Source organism: Brienomyrus brachyistius, chromosome 20 (assembly GCF_023856365.1).
Source record: "Brienomyrus brachyistius isolate T26 chromosome 20, BBRACH_0.4, whole genome shotgun sequence".
In the NCBI taxonomy this organism is placed as follows: domain Eukaryota; kingdom Metazoa; phylum Chordata; class Actinopteri; order Osteoglossiformes; family Mormyridae; genus Brienomyrus; species Brienomyrus brachyistius.
In genome coordinates, this window is record NC_064552.1 from 8,250,801 (window position 1) to 8,273,877 (window position 23,077).

General features: G+C 40.0%; 1 protein-coding gene across 17 annotated transcripts in view; it reads right to left on the reverse strand.

Moving 5' to 3' along the window:
• LOC125715317 (calcium-activated potassium channel subunit alpha-1-like) overlaps positions 1 to 23,077 on the reverse strand; it is a 163,921-nt gene that overhangs the window by 67,610 nt on the left and 73,234 nt on the right. For all 17 annotated transcript variants that reach the window (XM_048986652.1, XM_048986648.1, XM_048986650.1 and 14 more), the window contains exons 3-6: positions 20,366 to 20,427; positions 6,880 to 6,973; positions 6,588 to 6,699; positions 11 to 86 (exon numbers count right to left, since the gene is read on the reverse strand). In XM_048986652.1, the coding sequence (XP_048842609.1) occupies positions 11 to 86; positions 6,588 to 6,699; positions 6,880 to 6,973; positions 20,366 to 20,427 (344 nt within the window). The remainder of the gene's footprint in view (positions 1 to 10; positions 87 to 6,587; positions 6,700 to 6,879; positions 6,974 to 20,365; positions 20,428 to 23,077) is intronic.

A 23,077-nucleotide genomic window follows, 5' to 3' on the forward strand; every position in this document is an offset into this window, starting at 1 on the left:
ATACGCTTACCTTGTTTTTAAGATATTCAAAAACTGTAAAATTTCTGAAAACTGTATCAACCTCAAGGCCCTTAAAAACCGTAAACCTGCATGAAAGAAAACGGGCAGAAATTAACCACCACCTTTATCAAACATCTTTCATCAGCGAACTACATCAGACCACCTGTAACAGAACATAAACAAACAAATAAACAATTTATTTTCTGAAGTGAGCAAACATTTTGGAGCAAATTAAGCAAAACTTTAATGGTATCTTTCGATTGCTAATCCTTTTTAAACTGTTTGTTTTTATTATCTTAAAAAATAATCCACTTAAAGAAAATAAACGAACAAAAAATGCCTTAAAATGGAAAACCATAAAAATTAATAATAACCGTAAGCATTTTATTGTACTATATCTAAATACACCCTAAATCGAAATCCCCTATAGGAGTGTTTCCCAATGCAGTCCCCAGGGACCCACAGTCGGCCCATGTTTTTCCTCCCTCATAGTTCCTTGCCACATTTTTGCTCCTTTGCTGGCTTGGTAAAAAACAAAATAATAATAAAAAAAATATATATAGTCTTTTACTTGCCTGACATGTTTATTGTGATTTACTTTGTCATAACTTTAATCAGGGAGCAGAAACATATCTGGGGGTCCCTGAGGATCGAACTGAGAGACAGAGCCCTATAGCTAAGGAGATTTCCAGAGGATATGAAAAACTTTATTGAGCAAAACGATTTTGTTGCCAGACAGTAAGGGACACAAAAATACTCAGATTAAATGGAAGTAGGTGGGGAAATGTAACTGAACGAGTACCTCTAAGCAAAATTTTAAATACGGAAAAAATTTTAAATATTTAAACACAGACCTGTCGTGAAGCCCACCCACCCTCTTCCCAGTGTCTAGCAAGCCTTTGTTTACTCCACACACCTGCCCATTCACTGTAAAATGCCCACAGCTAACGTTTCTGGGCGACCGGAACAGAATGTGCAACAAAGCACAAAACTTGTAGGGGTTTCTATTCATTTTTCTATTCGTTTTCTGCAGTGAAATCATGATCTTTATTCCAGCCATCACATGTTGAGATCAGCACTGCATTGTACAATCGCAACAGTGCAAAAGGTTCCAGCATGTAAAGTAGCACAATTCTGCGCTTCATGCAAGGGTTGGGGCCATTCCGGAATGCATCCATCAATTCCAGTTCCATTTCCCGATTTGGATTGGAATTGATAAATGCATTCTGGAATGGCCCCGATCCTGCTTCATACATCATTTGTGAATCCAACTGACTGCACCAGACAAGCATTCAGATATACTATGAAAGTGCTAAGTGGACACTGGCACATGAGACAATGTGACACACATCAACTGGTTTGTTCCCCACAGGAGCGCATATAGTGCATATATGTTTCTATATAACATCTTCTTGTCTTTGGTTTTTAACCACTAATATATAACAACTTATCTATAGTTAGTCTTTCCCATTGATAGCAAAAGGGGATCGTTTACAACTGTTGTTCAAACAATCACAGATAAATGCATCAAAGGAAAGAATCTAGAACCAAAACTAATTCTTTTCTGTCTAAAGCTTACTTTTGAAATGTAAATTATTTTATAGCTGTCTTTCATAGTCCAAAATTTACATGCACTATTAAATAATAAAACAGTACCATGACACCAGCGCACATACAGTACAGTACATGAGCAGGGCAATGTCCCATGCAAGCACAGACAGCGGTAAATCAGAGCTGTTCTTTAACCTTTAAGGCCTTACCCCAGTAGGAGACGACATGGAAGCAGGAGGAGAGGGAATGACGGAGGTTGTCTCGGTCTTCCTTATCCATAACCTGCCCATGGATGGGCTTGACCCGATAACCATTCTGAAACAAGTCCCCACAAGATTTCTTGCGTCTCCTAGGGCTACGAAAAGCCTCTGTCCTCGTGCCTCCATCGGGCTCCCTGTATACTAAGATCTTGGTGGGAATCATGGAGCTGGAGGGAAATTACGATCTGAGGGCAATAACGATCTGAGGGCAATAACGATCGCTTGAGATGCTCAGACGCCCATGGGAGGTTTAACTTGGCCCCCCAGTTTCATGATAAGCGTGAGCACCGCTGGAGGAGTCTCCTGTAACGGCAGATCATGCCAGACTCCCAGCCTCGATTCTCGTCAGACACGATGTGCAGGGCTGTCTCTCAATTTTGCTTCTTAAAGTAAAGCAGCGACACAGCAGACTGGTGGACAGGTGGTTTGGTCCACGGGAAAAAGCAAAAATGACGTTCAGACGACGTCACGACCAGATTTAATGCAAATACTCGTCCCCTCCCAATTACAATCAGTCATGTACTGAAGGTTTAAAAAAAAAAAAAAGCTTTTTCCATCAGGATATTACACCCTAATCTCCTTTAGAAATCATCTAAGGAAAAGGTCAAATACCAAGCTTTTTATCTCTCTGTCTGCTCACTGTAGAACAGTCTGGTGCTTCAGCATTCAGCGTTATTCTTTTCCTGACTGGTTCAATTTATTTTTTATTCTGATTATCAGTTAATAGATAACAAGCTGCATGCTTTCCAGGCCACCTATAAAGCCTGAGTAGTTGCTGAACTCTTCATGGGATTCGGACGGAAAATAATAATAATAATAATCCTGAATTAATCACAAGAGCCCTAGAGACTGAGCGCTGCTATCTGTTCTGAAACTGAAAATGTCCCACTGAAAACGCTGAAGATACCCAACACATGACTGAATACTTCTATGCCTTCTATGAATGTTTTGTTTTCTCATTTCTTTATTTTTTAATCGTCTTTGGGGTACAAAGAGATACAAGTAAATCAATAAATATTCAATATCAAACACGAAATTAATATTAATATTAACGTGCCATCAGTAGGGCAAACGATAATGTATAAATTACTTACAAAAATATACAAATAACAGATGCTGAAGAATTGATTGGTATAATCTGCATTAATTATGCCATAATGTGTTGTCTACAGGACAGGATATTTGCCAGCTGACCGTGGCCGTTGGGGACACTGGCATACCCCCAGTCCTCATTAAATAATTAAGTCAATTAAGCATTTGCCTTGTGCATGGAAAATTAAGATAGAAGACTGATGGAAATAATGAATTCCCAAGGAGAACCTGACTGTAAGCATCACAGTGGATTTATTCCGAGGAAGATGGGCTGAAAGTCGACACGGTCCGGTCAAAGCAGGTCAAGCGCAGCACAGCTCAATCGGGCAGGATGCGCACATATTTCTCAATCGACGGAGGACAGAGGTATTAATAGGGGATAACGTACAGTCCATCTAATCGGGATTACCGCCAGCTGCTGTGATGAACTGCATCCACCGAAGCGAGCGTTTCTGTGCGCCGGTTAACAACACTCTGTTAGCTAGCTAGTCTGAATATCCATGAAATATCCCAACTTTCACTGCCTTTTGTACGACTAAGCATACTATAGTGAGATGTTTTATTGCAACCTAATGTTCATAACATCATTACAGAATCAAATATTTTGTTAAAGAAAAAGTCCAACACGAAGGGACCGTTAATAGGAAAAGCATAGAACTACATTAAACAACCACAAGGTGGCAGCAATTATTAACAAACATTCTCACATCAGGGAACTTGTTTACTACTTTCTGCCATAATAAACCTTTATATGCTTTGCTGTTGCTATGCATCACTGTTTGTCTTAGTCAGCAAAAGCACAATATTAACGTAATTTATTGATGAACCTATAATAACTATGCCTCTTAATGCTGCATTTTTTTTAAATGCACAATGGAAAAATTGCAAGTACGTAGTATTGAAAGTTATGTTTTGTTTACCAGTCATGGGGATTAGGAAGACAGTAATTTAGCTAGTTCCAGATTAAACTACTTCAGCGGTAGAGCTTTTAATAAGGAGTTACAGCCTTTAAAAGTGGCTGATATACAAATGCCCAAACCAGCCTTGACATTTCAAGGATTTCCTGTGGATGGAAAATCTGTAGTCTTCAATGGGTTCAGTTCTAATGGTTAATCATTACTGCCAACGTCATGTGATTCGGTGTGTTTGCTTTCGATTAAGAAGAACTCAGTTGATTCAGTAGAAAGCAAAAGCCAGAGTTGTATGTATTACATGAGTTCACAATTAACTGAATGTGTTTGTATTTGGGTTAGCAAACCCAAAAATAAACATAACTGTGTAGATACTGATAATTTCAAATGAGAAGCTCTGGTCAAAATAGTCATGCAGTGGAATAGTTGTGTCATGCAGTGGAATAAGAGTGGTTTTGTAAAATAAAAATATGATAATTATGAACAAATGGAAAAACTGTAAGTTATAAAAAAATGCAAATATTCTGATTATAGACATTTTCTGGCAGGGTATTTGTGAGAAACCCTATTTGCATATTAATTTTAGGACGTACTTGACCTGTATATTGTAATTGTACAGAAACATGTGTTACTGCATTGTTCCTCCTTCCATGAACGCATTTCCCCTGAAGCCAACAAAAATGTTACTTTTTATGAAGGAACCGGTCTATTTAAATAATAGCGGGATTACATGTTAGAATTTCTGTGCAAATAATTCCAACTGTCAAAGTTCACTAAAATCACGGATCCCTGCTGCTTGTTGACTAAGCCGATGGAGAGATTTCTCCTTCCCTTGGGTGGGGGTTGACGGCAAAATAGAGCCCAGTGAATAAAGGGACAGATGGATTAATAACAGGTACTGTAATGATGACCTAGGGACCTTATTTTGAGTTATTCCTTAACATTCATTTTAATGTTCCACCGCTGAAGTGATTCAGGTTTTAGCGTATAGCTTAATACGCCTAATGTATTTAGCAAATATTTTAATCAAAAGCAATTGTTTTTTTAAAGAAAGCAGGATCAGACATTCCCTGGAGCTAGTCGGGGTTACAGAGCAATAAACCCCACCCCCCCCACCCCCGAGGTTAAAGATTGCTCCAGCAGGACTTGGGTTGGTGCTGTAATTGGCTGCCTTCAGGTTCCTTAAAAACACCACCTGTTGAACTAACATATTACACACGCTACATTCACCCAGAGAGTACACAGCTTCACTGGGCCTTGGAGCAGCCCGGTACTGTAGCCAGCGTGAGGCACAGTGGCAGGAACCTCTGATGATGTCATCTTGCTAGAACGTGTGGCGGGGCCTTTCATAGCTCCCCGACAGAGACGTGTGTCCATGTGCCCCGCGGCCACCCCGGCCAGTGTGCTCCTGCATCCCCCTGACGTTGCACTTCTTCCCCATCTCCCTCCCGATGCTGACTCACTCTGACTGAAAATCGTTACTACCAGGAGACAAATAAGCTTCGTGAATTACAGGGGACGCAAGAGTACGAGCCAGATCCATTAGCGGAGTGAGCAGAAGTACCACTGGCCATGCCGTGAGCCTCTGGGTGTCCTGTAGGGGGGACACGGACATGCAGGCGCAGCAGCGGGTACCGCTGCAAATCAAAAATAACCGATAAGGAGAAGGCAGATGGGAATAGAGGAGAAAACCAGACATCCATTTTCAATGACCAATTATCCAATTAGAGGGTATGATAATATACAGGCCATCCTACAAATAACGGGTCGGAAAGTTAGGGTGAACTCCACAGGGGACACGCAGATACAAACAGAACCATGTTACTCTGGTGGGCATATGGGCATATGCTACGTACAACGTGGGAGAAAACGCACTGGTAGAGTGTCAAAACTCACACCTGGGAAGTAAATCATAAAACAAACACATTCAAACCTGCAACCCAGGAGGCTTCCCTCAGTACCATCGTGCTTCCCAGAATGAAGGCATTTGTATTGACATATACTTATGATATATTATAAATGGTCCAGCATAATGTCCCATCACACACTCACTGGAATAATAGAACATGAAAGAAAAAAAATTACTTTCATTTGAGACTTTTCTACTCCAAAAAATTTACGATTCACACAAAACATAGATACCGATGTGCATGGATAGTACAGAATTTCCATATGATTTACATACTTAAAAAGATTGAAGCTGGTTATATGCAAAAAAATACGACAAATAAATATAACCAGCGCAATAAAATTTTAACTCGGTATATCAGCTTTCTAATTTATTGCTCTACATTGAGATCCAGTTCCAAGAGGCAGGGGCGCTGTAAAGGGGGGGTAAACGATGACGATTTCGGGGCCCATGACTGAGAGGGGGCCCAGAGAAACCCCCAATAAACTGTGTTGGGGGCCCTGCTAAGATTCTTTTCATGGGGCCCAAAATCATTCTGTCTACAACTAAACAACCATCCAGAACATCCTTCCATTTTCCCAAAGACTGACCCAGTACGGGGCACAGGGTCCATTAGGATAAGCAGAACCTTTTCTCCTACAGTTTTCAAACAGCACACTTCACTGATTTATTTTGACACCACACGCCCCTGGTCTGTTTACAGATTACTATAGATTCCCTGCGATCTGTTTGTGTTTTGTGTGATGGCAGTGGTGCCATACCTCATCACTTTCAACACGAGGCAAACGCTGACTCACACCCCAGGAAGTAATTTCTCAAACAGGAAAAGCCCAAACAAGGCGGGAAGGGGGGGGGGACACTTACCCAGCCAGCTTCTGTTTAAATACACAGACACAAACACTGGTGGAACCGTGAAGAAATCCACAACCGAGTTCACCTCCAGCCAAAACCAGAGCTTATCGTTGGCTGCAATGAACTGTGGGAAACAAATGATGTTGACAGCAGAGAGAGAGAGTTTCTTACACTAAGCACTTAAAATGCCTACGATCACTTCCTACCAATCTCGGATAAATTCAGAAAAAATATTTATTCAGTCTTTAGTTAGCTGACAGGCCAAAAAGCCATCTGATACATTTTTAGGACATTTTGTACTTACGCGGAGACCAAAGTACAATAAGAAGAAGACGTTGAAAGCCATGTCGATTTGTAACGTGAAATCTTCGTAGAAATTCTGACAGGACTCTATGGGGCTATTAAAATAACAACAATGAAAGAGAGATTTTAGCATTTAATGTGCACTGTTTTAGAATTCTTATATCTGTTCAATATCTTGTTATCAGACAATTTAAGATGCATTCTTCTTTCCTGGAAATGCTATTAAAAACAATTTCTGAACAGAAATAAAACATTTATAAGAGGTGCACTGATTTTGTCAAGACTGTTCTCTGTAGAAAAGAATAAAATCATGCATATATATATTCATACAGGCATGTAATTTCAATACATCTTGATACCCCAGATTAACCCTTAAAGAACTGAATTGCTCATACAGAAGAATGTCTCAAAGTGCATAAAAGACAGAGGAAGGGAGCAGTTACTACAAGTTCTGAAGTTAAAGTGCGATTTATAAATAATTGTATAAGTAAAGTATATCACACAGAAATTACTTATAAACTTTAATGTGTATTATAATGACATGTGGGAATAGAGTTTTTTTTTCAAATCTGATATTGAAGTAAGAGAGAGAATAGTTTAGAGAGTTATAATTTCAAGAATGTTGCAACACATAATTGCAGAAGCAGTACTTTAAGGGTTAATTACTGCATGCAGGCTTTGTGTCCATATTATGTGTATTCAAGCAGCCATAGCAAAACAGTAGCATTGAGTGCAGTAGAACCAGTAATGCCGGTATCGGGCACTAAGAATCGAAATGGAAAAATGTAATGACTTGGTAAATAACCACATTTAACGTGGGGCAGAAACAAAACAAGTGAATCCTGGGGGACGGGGGGGGGGGGGGGGGGGGGGGGGGATATAGGGATAACCTATAACTCTATAAGGCTCCCCATTGGGTGGCGCGAGTGGTAGCATTGGTGTGCTGGATCGCGTAAATGGCACAGCGATCGGGTCAGTACACATGCAAGCCGCTGACATCTCACTAGCTTAAAAAAAAAAAGCAACTCAACACACCCACGTCTGCGGGACACCCCAGGTGTTGGCATAACCACAATAAAGATAAAAAGAGGTGATACCCAGTATAATAGGAATTTGGCAAAAACCAGGGCCTTCAGGGTAACCACAGGGACATTGCTTACATCAATCTAACATGTGCCATAATCTATTTTCTACAAAACTCAATAAAAGCACAAAGAACAATTAATCATATCTGATTTACTGGATGTATCAGTAAATAGTAAATGGCTTTTTAGTAATTAAACATAAAGGTAATAAATCGCAAAGCCTTAAATGACAACCCAGTGTTGACAAACCCACTAAAATTAGCCCCAAAAGTATACTGTACCAATGTTTGTAATCCCCTAGATCAGTGTTTCCCAATCCAGTCCTCAGGGAACCCCCAGACAGTCCATGTTTTTGCTCCTTCCCAGCTCCCAGCCAATCAGGAACACCAAATACCTGGTACAGGTGCTGGGAGCTGAGAGGAAGCAAAAACGTGGACCGTCCGGGGTTCCCCGAGGACTGGGTTGGGAAACACTGCCCTAGATTAAGCTGTCAATTGTACCTATTGCGGTGGACTGGAGGGTGTACTGAGAACAACAGCCCCTCCTTCTTGTACTCCACCTCCCAGAAGGCCACAGTAAAGATTGACTGGCTTGAGTATTTTAATCTGCATTGAAGCAGGTGTCAGCATAGAGCAGGAAGCAGAGGGCCTCCTGTCAGACACAGAGACAGGTCGCTGAATTCCACTTCATTGCATGCTTTGTGTGCTATGAATTCTGCTCCCTAGGGTAATCAGGCTAATACTCTTTTCAAAAGCTTTGGAGACATGCTCACATACTTTCAGACAAGTGTCATTTGTATAATGAGTTTCTCAGTCCCCACAGTACAACATCAAAAATTACAGCTAACTTTGCAGCGCCCTCTATAGAGCAATATCACACATATTCTAAAAGATTCAAAAACAGCTTGGTAATTGTTGAACATTTGTTTGATACTAAGACGACTGTAATTAACACTTAGCGGCAGTACTAATCTCCCACCAGTCAATTGGACTTATTTTAAGAGCAAACTTGCATAAAATACTACAACAGAAAAAAAAATTTCATTTTCTCGAGTCAGACTATTTTAAAAAAATGTATCCATGATATCCACTGAATTGCTCAAAATCAATTAAAAATCTATTCAAACACTTATAGATAATATACTTCCAGAATACGAATTAATGATTGGAAATTTCCAATTTCAGATTTGTTGCCTCGTTATTTATAATCATTAAGATTATGCTAAGAATGCAAATGAATACTATGGACACCTAAGTTGTTAGTGTCTGAGTTTTTTTGATGAGAAAAAGAGAACATAATATTCTATCTACAATTGCGCTGGGTGGACCCAATGTTTATATCAAAGCCACTTCATCAGTAAACACTCTCACTCAGCAGTATTTTAAACCGGCTAATTTAACCAGGTCGCTCTTATTACTGTGGCCTTCTAGAAGGTTGAGTGTTGGAGGGGTATTATATGAGATAAAGCAATTAAATTTATATATGATTTATATATGAATAGCATTCAAGCAATATAATCCTTTGCATTCTTCTCAACAGAAGTCAAAAATATCATGTACATACAAATCAATGAAATGAAACAGGGAAGCTTAAGATTTTACATGATATAGGGGGTGAGTCACAAAACACAGTTAACATCCAGTCTTACATATAAACGAGCCAAAGCATTAACCAAGACAATTTGAAAAATGAAATACGATGCTGCAATTTTCCCCCTTTTCACTACAAACAATTATTTACAGGTACATACATTTGTACATATGTACAGTACATACATACAAATCTTTCCATGTCTTATGAAGTATGTACCATGCTGTAATAAATAGCATCAATTCCAGACATTTTTCCTACTGCTGAACATGGGTGAGGAATTATTTTAATTTATTTTGCTACATTGTGCCGAATGTCTTCATTGCTTAGCTAGCTATGTACTTTACGCTGCTGTGATATGACTGTGGTGAATAATTTCAGTACGACCCAACAGCATTTCATTACACAGCTCTGCAAAATCTAGTTCCTAATCAATATAGCAAAGGCCTTGCAATATGAAGTTCTGAAATCCTTAATAAAGCTCTTCGCTTAGTATGAAAAGTTCTAATTCAGGTAAAGTACTACAATCGTTATACATAATTGTATGCATAAATACTCCATGAAAATGTCAGGTGTTAAAAATTTTTTTGCTGAGGATCCACTACGACGTTATTTCTTGTACATGCGAATGCAATGAAAAAGTGAAGGTCAAATTCTTTTGGAATTGAAGGAAAATATCTATATGAATGCATAAGTTCTACACCTACAGTAGGGAGATATCTTCTACAACATGACAATTTGTTCCATTACTCCCACCCCCTACCACCAAATTTTAAATACCAAAAAATAGCTGCTATAGATCTGGGTTCAAATCAGGTCTAATTGTAAAGCAGATTTGTTTATTTTTTAATAAAAAATTACTCATTTGTTGTAAAAAGGGGCTACAATATACACATTTATCCATGTACAGAAGACATGGAAGAAGTGAATCAAGTGAGACAAAGAAGTTCGTGGGAGTTTTACTTATATAAAAATGTTCTGAGGGTAGAATGAAAAATGATTGGTTCAGATAGAAAACCAATCAGATTGTAGAGGGGGTGGGGCCGAGCAACTTGAGGAGGTAGGACCAAAACACCTCATTGGTTAGTTTCTCCTCCTCTAGTTGCTTGGACCCACCTGCTCATTTTTCATTCTGCCTTCAGAACGTTTTTGTGTACGTAAAACTCCCATGAGCGACAAAGAATGAAACATGCAGTCAAATATCCCTGCAGAAGTGTGGAATACATTAGTCTTCATTAAAAGACAGGAGTTAATGGCAGATTGTCATATCACTAAAGTTTTTTTCCTCTCATTTTGTCGCACGTTTATATAATTCATAGCTTGTCAGCCCTCCGTTTTGGCCTTTTCTTTAGTAGACAAACGTAGCCCACACTTTAAACAGCTCTGAATGTGCACATCAGTGGGAAGCCATGAATACACGTGACAGACACTAACGGCACCTGTCACTTGTTTGAATACAAACAACAAATGGAACATCTCTTATTTCAAACCACAAAAACACATACAATATACAGGACATATGGCGATTACAAAAGCTGTACAAATACCACAAAATACACAGACAACACAGAGGTAGTTATTTAGTGTTTACACAAATCTCAAGTTCCCCAATGAAGGCAGAAGATGTACGATGATCCCGTTTTATCAAGATGTTACGGAACTAAAATTGTAAATTACTTGTGAAAAAAATGCAGTTATAAAGGGGAAAAGAAATATACAATGTCAGAGAACACAGAAATAAGTGTCTTATCTAAATAACAGCCACAGGAAAGAGTATTTTCTGTGACGCTGTAAAACAAAATGTGTACACTGAATGCAAAAACAGGCAATCGTGGAATGGATACGAGTTGGAAGATCATTATAGCCAATAGCCAACACTACAGCATTGAGAGTGTCCTCTGAGTTTTTATTCAAAGACTTAAAAGACACTTTACACTTCAGCAAACAGCAGCAGTCAGTTTTTGAAAGCGTACCCAATTTGTGCTGTCAAGTCACTAAGGGGTTTCACTGCAGTTGTCCTCAAAGGCGTTCATTGTCATTTTAACATTTTACTTATTCATTTAATTCAGAGGTGATTATTCCTTCATCGAAGGCAAAGAAGAAAAAGAATCATGTCTCTTTTACATAATGCTAAATTATATTTTGAAATAATAATAATATTTTTTTCATGGCAATAACAAATTGGGTGTAGCGTTCTTATCTAAGCTAACTTTGATATATGATCCACTGAGATCTGCTTAAACTGTGGCAGTATGAAAAGGTATGGTCACTAAGCGAGTATTTCTAAGCCAAAACCCTTAGATGTTATTGTAAGACCTCTATTTCAGCCTAGAAAGACAGCCTCTTGCATCAGAGACAATTACAGGTAAGCCAACTGCCACATTGACCAGTGGGCTAAGGAGTTAGTCTCTGGCACCAAAGATGGGACAATATCTGTATGACTTTCCCCATGTGAAAGCCAGATACGGAGCGCCATTGAGACCAGCCATCCTGCAGACCAGCCACCTATATGTGTCCTGTGGGCACACAAATAGCCTTTTGCCTCAGCAGGTAAGCAGATGATTACTGTTGTTACTGTCAACCCTGTTACTGTGCTCTACCAAAGCCCTGCACAACCAAAAAAAGAACAGATGCTTCACTTTATCACAAATAATCCACTGCTTAATATAAACAACACACTTGTCGGTATCATTCTAGTCCGCTAATTCTCCGTTTGATAACCCTGTTCAAATTCTACCTCAAATAAGCTTTCATGTGCTATAAGCAGCTGTACAACACTACCCACAATACTGTGTATTCATGTATCTTATAGATTTAACGCCCATTCTCTCCCGTTAGCCTGGCATGAAGCATGCCAAAACAGTGTGGTGCTCAGGATATTATCAAAAAGGTCAGAGGGTAACGGCAAGTCCGTCCCCCGCCTTTTTAATAGCATCTCAGAGTTACATCAATGTAAAAAAAAAGCTAACTCATAAATAAGCGTAACAAGCTAGCTAAATTCCAACGTAAAAAAATACTTGAAAAGAAGAAGCGGAACAAAATGTTTTTAAAATAGCGAACATGAAATATGAGAAAGGAATAAAACATACATATCTTTTGAAAAAAACACCAGGATCTTTAGCCTAATGTTTCTATGGCCTAATCTCGAACGCGTATGCGTATATCACACATACGAAGAAAAGCAGGTCGTATGGCACCTGTTGCTCCAGATAACGAAAAAAAAAACACAAAAAAAAAAAAAAACGCTCAGTCAGCATTATGGTCTGCATTATATTTGACAGAGAATGGCAAATATAACCGTAATGTTGTGTTGAGCATGTTCCTCTACTTTGAAGGCACGGGCGAACGTCTTTGGAGAAGGAATAAAGGAAGTAAAGGGCCCACAACGTTGACGCATGCATAGTCATTCATTGTGCAACACATTAGACTAGATATATCGGCAGGCTGGGCGATGCAGTCAGCAATGACGAGCTACTGGGCGCTATGGCGGCATGCAGTTTACACATGGCCCGGCTGCCATGCAGTAAAACCTACATCAATGAGCCCGCAGTATGTCCCCTGGGCAAAAGATGATATGAAACAAGGCCTGGTTAATACATCAATGATAGATTTAGGCCAGAGCAGTAGAACTAGGAAAAGAATGATTTAGCACCATCAGAGACACTGGACAAATAAAACCAGTGTGAGAATACTAAAAATATCCATAGCTTTTCTCCCCCACGATACCAGCAATGCTTCATGGTGACTAATAAAATCATTCATCTTTTCCTTTGTCCACACGTACTTGACTATGCTAAAGACTAATAAATGATAATTCATTCGTCCATCCATCCATCCATCCATCTTCCAACTGCTCAGGTGGGTCAGGGTCACAAAGTAAAGGATATTTCACTGAGGCTACAAATATTGTTGATATACCTGCCCATTACGTTTACAAACTCCATGCAATTTAAAGTTAGAAAACTCAAATACGGTTCAAGAGAGACACCAAGGACAGAGAAGAAAATGCACTAAAAACATTTAGCAGAAAACATGAAAAAAGCCACTGATGAATAAGTAAATATCGCAGAAGAATAGGGGAAAATGTTAATGAAGTCCTGCAGATTTCCTTTTAAAATAACCTGAATAGCTGCCATTCAAAATAAATGCTGCTTCTTTTTCAACATTTGCACACCTCAGACAAATGTAAAGTAGCAATCAACAGACTACCGATGCAAGATTTATATTACTGAGAATATTTAATGTATTTGGGCCGTTTGTAGATTGTTCTTGGCAAGAATTTACCAAGAGGCATACTTAATTCAAAGTAGACTACTTGCGATAATTACAGGATATTGTCCTTGTGCCACTTTATCTTAGTTACAGATAGGTGACAAGAGGAGATAACAGGACAAGGAGATAGTGGAAGGCCATGGGGGGGGGGGGGCACAGGAAAGTCACTCAGCTGCTGGTCACATGAATAATTAAACCAGCACTGACCCCGCATTCATCTGCGTAAGGCAGAGCTTCCCAGTCCAGTCGTTGGAGACCCACAGACAGTCCACGTTTTTGCTCCTTCCTAGCTCCTGGTGGGAAGCAAAAATATGGGCTGTCTTGTAGGGAGCTGGGAGGGAGCAAAAACGTGGACCGGTTGTGGGCCCCTGAGGACCAGATTGGGAGACACTGGTGTAAGCAATTAGGTAGGTAAAATTGATCTCAACCATGCTAGACTGGCAGAGTTCCGCCCGGTGGTGTAGCTGAGGAATACGGCATACAGCCCCCCAGGGCTCTGATGGGGACAGCCATACACTGCGTTTGTGCTGCAGAGTCCCACACAGAAACCACACAGGCTCCTGGCACTGATTTGCATCGAGGTAGCATCTCTTACAAACAGCCACCCGGATTAAATGGCACTACTGAGTCTTTCCAGGTTTCGTGAATGTGATCCTCTATTTTGCACGTTCGATCAATTTCATCATTTCCGACCAGTCAGACTCTAGCCGCATGTGATGCCAGACTGTCCTTTTTTTAATAGCAGCATCCCCACAGCTGACCAAACACTCAGGCTAACCAGTGAGTAGTAACACTGCAACAGAGATCGGAGAGGAAAACTTCACCGTGAGCCTGAAACGAGCAGTGATTTGGCTAGAAATAGTTACTATGGTAACAGCATGACTTAGATTTCCTACAATCATCTCAAACCAATGAACATAACATACCTATCTTAACTCCTCCAGAAAATTAATTCTCTTCAAACGTCCTACATTTTAAGTTGGTTAAATTCAATTTGATTTTTATAAAACTATACAGGGAATATTTAACAGCAGCCAAACACCAAATTCAACATGCACGGCAATAAATGTCAGGAACAAATAGGACGTGCTATAAATGTGCTAAAAAAAGCAAGGTAAAGATGCACTAAAATACTTCATATTAACCCTATTAGATTTTCAAATATATTTATATGATACATGTATTTCCTAAGTTATGAGCCATCTACCCATTTGTTGATCCCAGTAGCTCAGGCCATAAGGCTGAGTTACACTCTGGATGGGACACCAGTGCCCACAGAGTTCATACACGCACGCACACAACAATACACTATGGGCAATTTAGAGATATCAGTTACCCTAACTGCATAACTTTGGACTGCAGGGGAAAACCGGAGCACCTCGAGGAAACCCACACTGGGGAACTTGCAAACTCCACACACACGAAGTAGGCTCGATTCAAACACCCAACCCTGAAGCTGCAAGGTATCCTCACTGAGTAAAGGAACCACGTGCCCTGACATTAAACTCTGCACACAGGTGCCAGAGTAACTGCAGTGCAAAGTGCAAAGGGACCAGAGGTGCAGATTTCAGGTCCAGAAAGTAAAAATCCAGACCAAGATTTTGTTTCAACCAACCAATTGGGCATAAACAGCCACAGTCACAGCATACTCAGCTAGGGGGTTCAAAGAAAACTCTGGTCTGGATTTTTACTTTCTGGGCTTGAACTCTTCACCACTGCAAAAGAGCATACTGGCAGACTCAAAGTCAAATTACGAGATCCGGGTATCTGCAGCGTTCACTTTATGGAGGCACGGTGAAAGGCTCCAACTCCCTTCAGCTTCTACATTGAAGGAGCTGCTGGCAAAAGAATATCAGCGTACCTGTAACTTTAAGTGCAGGTACCATGGCCTATAAAAAAGCCTTTATTTAGACCTGGCCTTTCCTGGCCCGTATATTACAGCTTACAACAAAATGCAGGAAGCGTGTGAAAAGCATATAAAAGGTGTCCATCTTTCATGCAGTTCTTAAAAACGTCAGCAGTCTCACTAGTCTAAAGCTTAAGCGTGCAGACGATCCAGCACTATTGCGACACAGGTCTTCTTATAAAATCTACATATTTTATATAGCATATAAACATATGGCGTTTGAAACTTGGCGTTGGTGTTTAGTCTGGTGAAGCTCAGTTAATTTTTAAAGATCGTTTTCTTCAGTTACCCCGTTTAAACGCATTAAGTGAAAAACTACACCACACTGTTTATACCGTAGTGTGACAGGGACGAGAGGAGAGATACACTCGCTACGGCTATAGGTGTAACTCAATCTCCAAGGCAGACAACCAAACAAGAGCCAACCCAGGCCATCTGGCTGGTAAAACCGAACACCCTTCGATGTAAAGACACATCTTAAATGAATAATCCAGGGAGAGGAACAGTAGTGACAGTGTCTCTCGCTATTCCCGAAAGGAGGGCTGCGATCGAAGATGACCTAACGGTTGGAGATGCTAAAGAAAGTCTTCCTCCTCCAGGAAAATCTGTCATACCTAGTTTTTTAACAAGCCATTGTACAACCATGACAGAATAAAAACTCACTATTTTTCTCCAGAGCTGCTTTATTTGCATGTCCTTTTCCAGTGTCTCTACCCAGCAGGGGCCTGTTGGTTCTCTCTAACCTACGGACACATTTTCCTTGGGCGCATCAGACACCCTCGCTAATAAATGTGGAAATCAGTGCAATCAGCGGGTGATACGGCCGATAACTGCAAGCGAGCGTGGATGCGCGGGAATGCAGGCACACAGACAGCCCCATTTAAACGGCAGCCCATTTTCCCCTCATTTACCGAGTAATGATGATTGCTGTAAGACAGCAGCTAGGCTCATTCCCTGTTCCTGAGAAGCCCTGACCCCTCACATTACGGAAATGAAACAATTTCATTTGCGTAGCTGGACTGGCTGCTTGTCGGAATGCGCTGACAGGTTCCACAGCACCCAGATTCATCTATCAAATAACACAGGAGACTGGCCATGCACTAAGATCCATTTAAACCTCCTCCAAGTTCTTAGTACATAATACAGCAAAAACCTCAAACTAAAGATGGATAACAAGTTCACTGGACCTTGGAACCTATGGAAACTTAGCAGTTTTTACAAGTTAACTTTCAGTTAGTTATTGACAGACATCTATGGGCACAATGTGCCTGAAAGCCAACTTCATAAATGCAAGTGAGGATGGAGGTGAAGCAGATTTCAAGAGACAGAAGTTTAGAGATGGTGAAGAAATGTCACATGGCAGATCAGGAGGGTCTCAAAACATGCCCAAGATCAAGCTAGCGTTCTGTGTGTCTATGATTAGATGAGCGTCAGGTCATGTGAGGTCGCCATCTACATCGCTAGCTCCGCACATCGATTCATATTTAACCATATAACTCTACGCCTCATTTCATGGGTAAACTTTACACAATACACTAAACATTTTATATCTGTGATGTATAAATTAGCAGAGTGGAAAGTCATTATAAATTATTTTTCATTAGGAACCAACACTGTAATCACAATATTAACTGAATTAACAATCACATAACTCTATTTACAAATTGTATAGCTACAGTCAATATCTGATAATTAAGCACACCAAATTATGTTCAGTACATAATAACATCTAGATATCTCCTATAATGTTGTGTTCCCCTGCGGGCATTTTAATGGACTTTTTATACATTACTGTTTATTAATGAGGAATGGAATGCTTAAAATATAAAAGCAATTTGAGTAAAATGTTTTACCATGTGACGCTTTGCTATAGAAAAAAACGCCACATTCATTTTGTTAAAGTGCGACTTGAATGGTTATGTTGTTGACTTTCACGGGCCGTAGACTAAGTGGTAGAAAAACTGGGCTTTTACTTGGTCGTAGATGTTTTATGGCGCCGATATTAATGCATAAATTTGCCTGCGTTCATTCCAGGTTGCACATCAAATTCACATGGAATTTAAAAGTTCTTTTTCCTGCAAATGGACTAAAAAATATATTTGTTGAGCAGCCTTTTTTAACAGGGAAGTTACAGAGGGCTAGAGAAGGCCAAAGAAACACTGGGATTCGGATTATTGATTAGCAGAGAAACAGTGATGTACTGTAAATCCATCAGTCATACTAATGGATCTTCAGGCTCATAAAAGTAACGTGAAACTTCTCATATCGTTTCTGACAATTAATTTTCCTTGAAGGAGTAGCCTTACTGTGGGGATTGCCTTCTGTAAAGCACTTAGGATGCTGTCTCCACGGCCCTTGTATGGATGGTGGCTGACTTCCAAAAGCAGGGACACCCCCCATATAGAGAAAGAGTTCCGAGTGCTACCCCCTGCCGGTCAGGGTGCTTATAATAAACAGATGAGTTGCTCCAATCCATGTGCACGAGTGTCACATGACCAATGGCAAAAGAGACAAGCCCTGGAAATGTTCCAGACAACGAAACGCAATCCCCCAGTTTCAGGATTTCAAAAGCACTTGCATAAGAACGTGAAATGGACCCAGAAAATGATGAAGATTAAAATGTACTGTGAAAATAATACAAATTAATTTTTTAAAAATGGCTTAAAATGACTGTTTGTTCTAAAGTTTGGTGCAAGGGTAAAAATCCAGTTTTGGTAAAATTACACATTTTCACAAGATTATGCACAGTACATAACCAAAACAAGAAATACTTAATCAAATAGTACTTTTAGTACCATGAAAGTTAAGCCCAGATCAAGAGAAAATACGTGGCCGTGAAGTGTGATAAACGTTACACTTGCATCCTGTTTTCTTAACTGAAAAATAATCATGAAAACAAAAACATATTAAAAGTCAACAATAAGAATATGTTTCATGCATTTCTTACCTTTACATACTAAAACATACTTTTTTGGGGGGGAATGGACGGGGGGAGAGAACCAAGATTAGAGAAGCACGTCTTGATCGTTCAATATGATTATCCCCATTTGTTTTAATGTTTGACGGTTTACCAACAAAATAAGAGTTTAAACACTGGGTTTCGGATTGATGTTCTCAACAAAAAAAAGCCTGGAGTCGGGATTCCATCGCCAGCGGGTATCACACCGCAGACTTGCGAAAGGAGCGCTAGTGCAGCGCAGGAACACAAGCATAATGCCGACTCCCTGAGGGGTATACTGGGAGGAAGCGCCTGCGCTTCACAACTTTAATCATCCATTCACACGCTGCATTCCAAGGGCCACAATTCAAGCTGTTCAAACGGAAGGAAATTAGAAAGTCGCTACCCGATTGGTCAGCCTGATTATTGAACATTTACTCCTCGTTATTTCCTTCCTATGATCATTTTAGGCGATTTGTTATTGACCAGTAAATCACCTAAAACGTGTACGCATGTCTGTTGTATTTTTTTTTTCTTTGATCTGTTAAAATAGCATGAATCATACACAGTGCTTTGAAATCCCCCTTTACTACAAAGAAACAAAGGCTTTCAAAATGGTGCAACATTTAAAAAATTTCATGTGGGTGTCATCATTGCGCTAAAATCTATCGGTTGGCAGTTTGACATTGACCGTTCAGGGCAAATTGACCACCTGCTTTAAGGCAGAGAGGAGGAAGGGAGGAGAAAAATCAAGGTAATTTGCCAGCAGTTGTCATGGAAACTGCTTCATGTTGCTTGGTTCCATTGACAAAAAAATAATAAGTACGTTGCCAGGAAGCAGAGTAGAGATATCTTACAGAAGGTTTGGGGGAGAACTAGACGATGCATTTTTCAGTTGTGCAGTCCCTTGTATGCTGTTCTTTAAAAACATAAATGCACAACTTCTCTATGTTTAACAGTGACTCATTTCATTTACAAATAAATATGCAGATATACAGTATGAGCACTACAATCCCATATAATCATAAGTTGTTTTGCATCTGGCTAAAAGAATTCCATCCATCCATCCATTTTCCAAACCGCTTATCCTATTGGGTCGCGGGGGGTCCGGAGCCTATCCCGGAAACTATGGGCACGAGGCAGGGAACAACCCAGGATGGGGGGCCAGCCCATCGCAGGGCACACTCACACACCATTCACTCTCACATGCATTCCTACGGGCAATTTAGCAAGTCCAATTAGCCTCAGCATGTTTTTGGACTGTGGGGGGAAACCGGAGTACCCGGAGGAAACCCCACGACGACACGGGGAGAACATGCAAACTCCACACACATGTGACCCAGGCGGAGACTCGAACCCGGGTCCCAGAGGTGTGAGGCGACAGTGCTAACCACTGCACCACCATGCCGCCCCCGCTAAAAGAATTCAAGAATGTTAAATGATGAAATTAAATTTCCATTCTACACAATAGAGGCCTGGCGCGTCTGTCAGATTATTGTAGCCATTTTCACGACAGCCAGATTTGTCTGAATCTTGCTTTTCAACAAACAACACTGTTCACTTACACTACGCGATAAGCTGCAAAACAAACATACACTTTTGGTGGCATCCTTGCAAAGTGAGTACATTATACCACATGGTAAAAATATTATTAGTAGCAAAACAAACACCAACATAGGAAAGGAGGAGTACTTACTCAGAGGAGTCTATGAAGTATATTATAAGGGCAGCAATACTAAGTACAAAGACGAGAACCACCTGAAATGAAAGAAGAGGAATTATTAGAACTTAATGTCCGCATGAAGACCATTCACAACAGCTGATGGCTATACGAAATACTGCATTCAAAATAGCCCATTCAAACTCATTACTCAAATACATTTTATACATTCTATTTGATATTCCATCGTCTTCAATGTCATTAGTAGTAAACACCTTTATTAAAAGGAACCTTAATTTCCTGAGCTCATTACATGACAGGACGTCTCAAAAGTTGTCAGTCATTCATTCTTACATTTAAATAAATAAAAAAAACTACGATTAACCAAATAATAGTCAGCTGTAGTTATTGTGTGTTTTAGTTTAAAAAGAAACTGGCTACTTCAAGTGGAAAAACTGATTGGCAAAAATGCAGAGAAATATAGTTACTCAGTAAGTACTACTCAGTATTTAAAATGGAACAACACTACCCAATTTAACTTAGAAATATTTTTATTTCCATATGAAAATCCCAGTTCGTAATGAAATGAACAAATTATTTAAGAAAATTATGCAGAGGGAAAAAAACCATTAACTGAAATTATTTCACCAAAAAAATGACGCAAAGCCCATTTTTGTGCTGACTAATATAAAATGTGAAATTAGTTCATCTCTAATCAGGGTACTTTACATTTTAATGTTAAGAATTAAAACCTGTCGTTAACACATATAAGCTTGTTAAATGTTGAAGGACATGAGGGAAAAAATTAGTGAAGCAAGAGACAGAAGTTTAGAGATGGTGAAGAAATGTCACAGATTAAACAAATTAAGTACAATATTCTGCGATAAAGTATTACAAATTAAAAACAAAAAAATGAAATAATGTGTCTTCGAGTCTTAAGTTTTAAGTGTTGCATGACTAAGATAAAGTGGCATTTGCATTTCATCCAAACAAAAGAAATTTCTCATCAATCCCAGCATAAAAGAATGAGAATATAGCTGGAACTATCCATTTGTCATAATAATGGGAGGGAACTGTGCTGGAAAAATTGCCAGTAACTTGACGTTCTGCAGGAATCCCCACATATATCTTTATTTATAGTAATGCTATAATAAAGGATTTGTCGCACAGCTTAATAGTTACTTTATGTTATGTGGGAGTTCCTTTGCATCATCATCATCATCATCATCAACATCATCATCATCTTTTGTGTTCCTGCACAGCATTTGATAGGTGGATTGAACTGACGACATTTCACTAGGTCCTGCTCGCGCATTAAGTGGCTTCACATCACAGAGAAATGGGATACGATTAGATCCCCCCAGGCTCAGGAAAACATCTTCAATTATCTATCATTATATAGAAGGACCTTTGTATGTCATCAAGGTCAAAGCATATCGTGTTTTTTTTTCTTTTCTTGGTTGACTGCACGCCTGTCCAGATGGGAGACGAACAGAAACGTCATGCCAGCAGCACCAGTACGAAATGACATGTTATTATATGCACCATGAGAATCGTGTGGCAATGCAATCAAGCTATTGTGCGAGTTGGGGAAGGTTTACAGACTTCCATAGAAAGTGCACTGTCCCCCCCCCCCCCCCCCCCCCGCCCAAAAAAAAAAAATCATCTGCGGCGGGGAGACCTCGAGTTAACACACGTCAGACGGGAGCGGTGTCAGAGCAACAAAGTGTTCACTGTCAGCTGCCAGCTCCACCATCAGGAGGCCACACAGGAAACATAATCAGAGGTTGGCCGTATCCGGTGTCTGTTCCTAGAAACTAAAGGAGACCACAGGTGGAGACGTGTCATCCGTGGCGAGGCAGCTTAACTTAACGTCACGCAAAATAGCTGGCTTCTGACTCTCTTTAAGCAAGCTGCAATGCACGGCTCCATGATCCTGCCACCCTTTTTAATGATACATTTTTCATGTAAGACCTTCGAGTCGTTTTGTACAGAATGCAAATATGCAAAATTAAGAATGCAAGTAGTTTTTTGTCTCTGTCCATGGTACTGACTCCATGTTCAGTGTTTTCCCAATAATGACGCTAAAAGAGAATAGAAAAATTAGCTATATAATAAGGACGTCATCTCCCTATTAGTTCCTTGTAGTTACATCTGCAGAATAACGCTCGTTATAGAACTTAACATTCATCACATACCGAGTAGAATGTCTTTAAGGAGCTGTCGGCATTAGTATAATACGCCTTGAGCACTTGTAAGGAGTTCATACGAATTATGACAGAAAAAAAAACACAAGTGGAATACAGCATAAGCAAGCAGTCATCAGAGTAACCTTTAAATGCAGAACACTAGAAGGGCAGAGGAGCTCTCTTTAAACCAGAAAGTCCTTTCATTAAGTAGACTGGTGGCAAGGAAAAAATACCATTTCTACATGATGAGAAGATGAGATTTATGGCTCCCTCTGCATAAGCAGAGGCTCTGGGGTGCACAGGCTCGCAAACAGACAGTTTTATTTAACGTGGAGGGGAAGGAATTTTGTGGAGCAGAATGACCAAACACACCACATATACAGTATGGCCATGACAAGAGAGCTATCGGCGAACTATTTCGAGAGGGCTCAAACCGAAGAACAGCAGGTCTTCCAGCAACAGTCCAACATGTTCAGCCCTCGACATTTAGGCATCATACAATAGACTGGGAGCAAAAGCAGATCATGGCATGCATAATACATGGACAGGGGCTGATTAT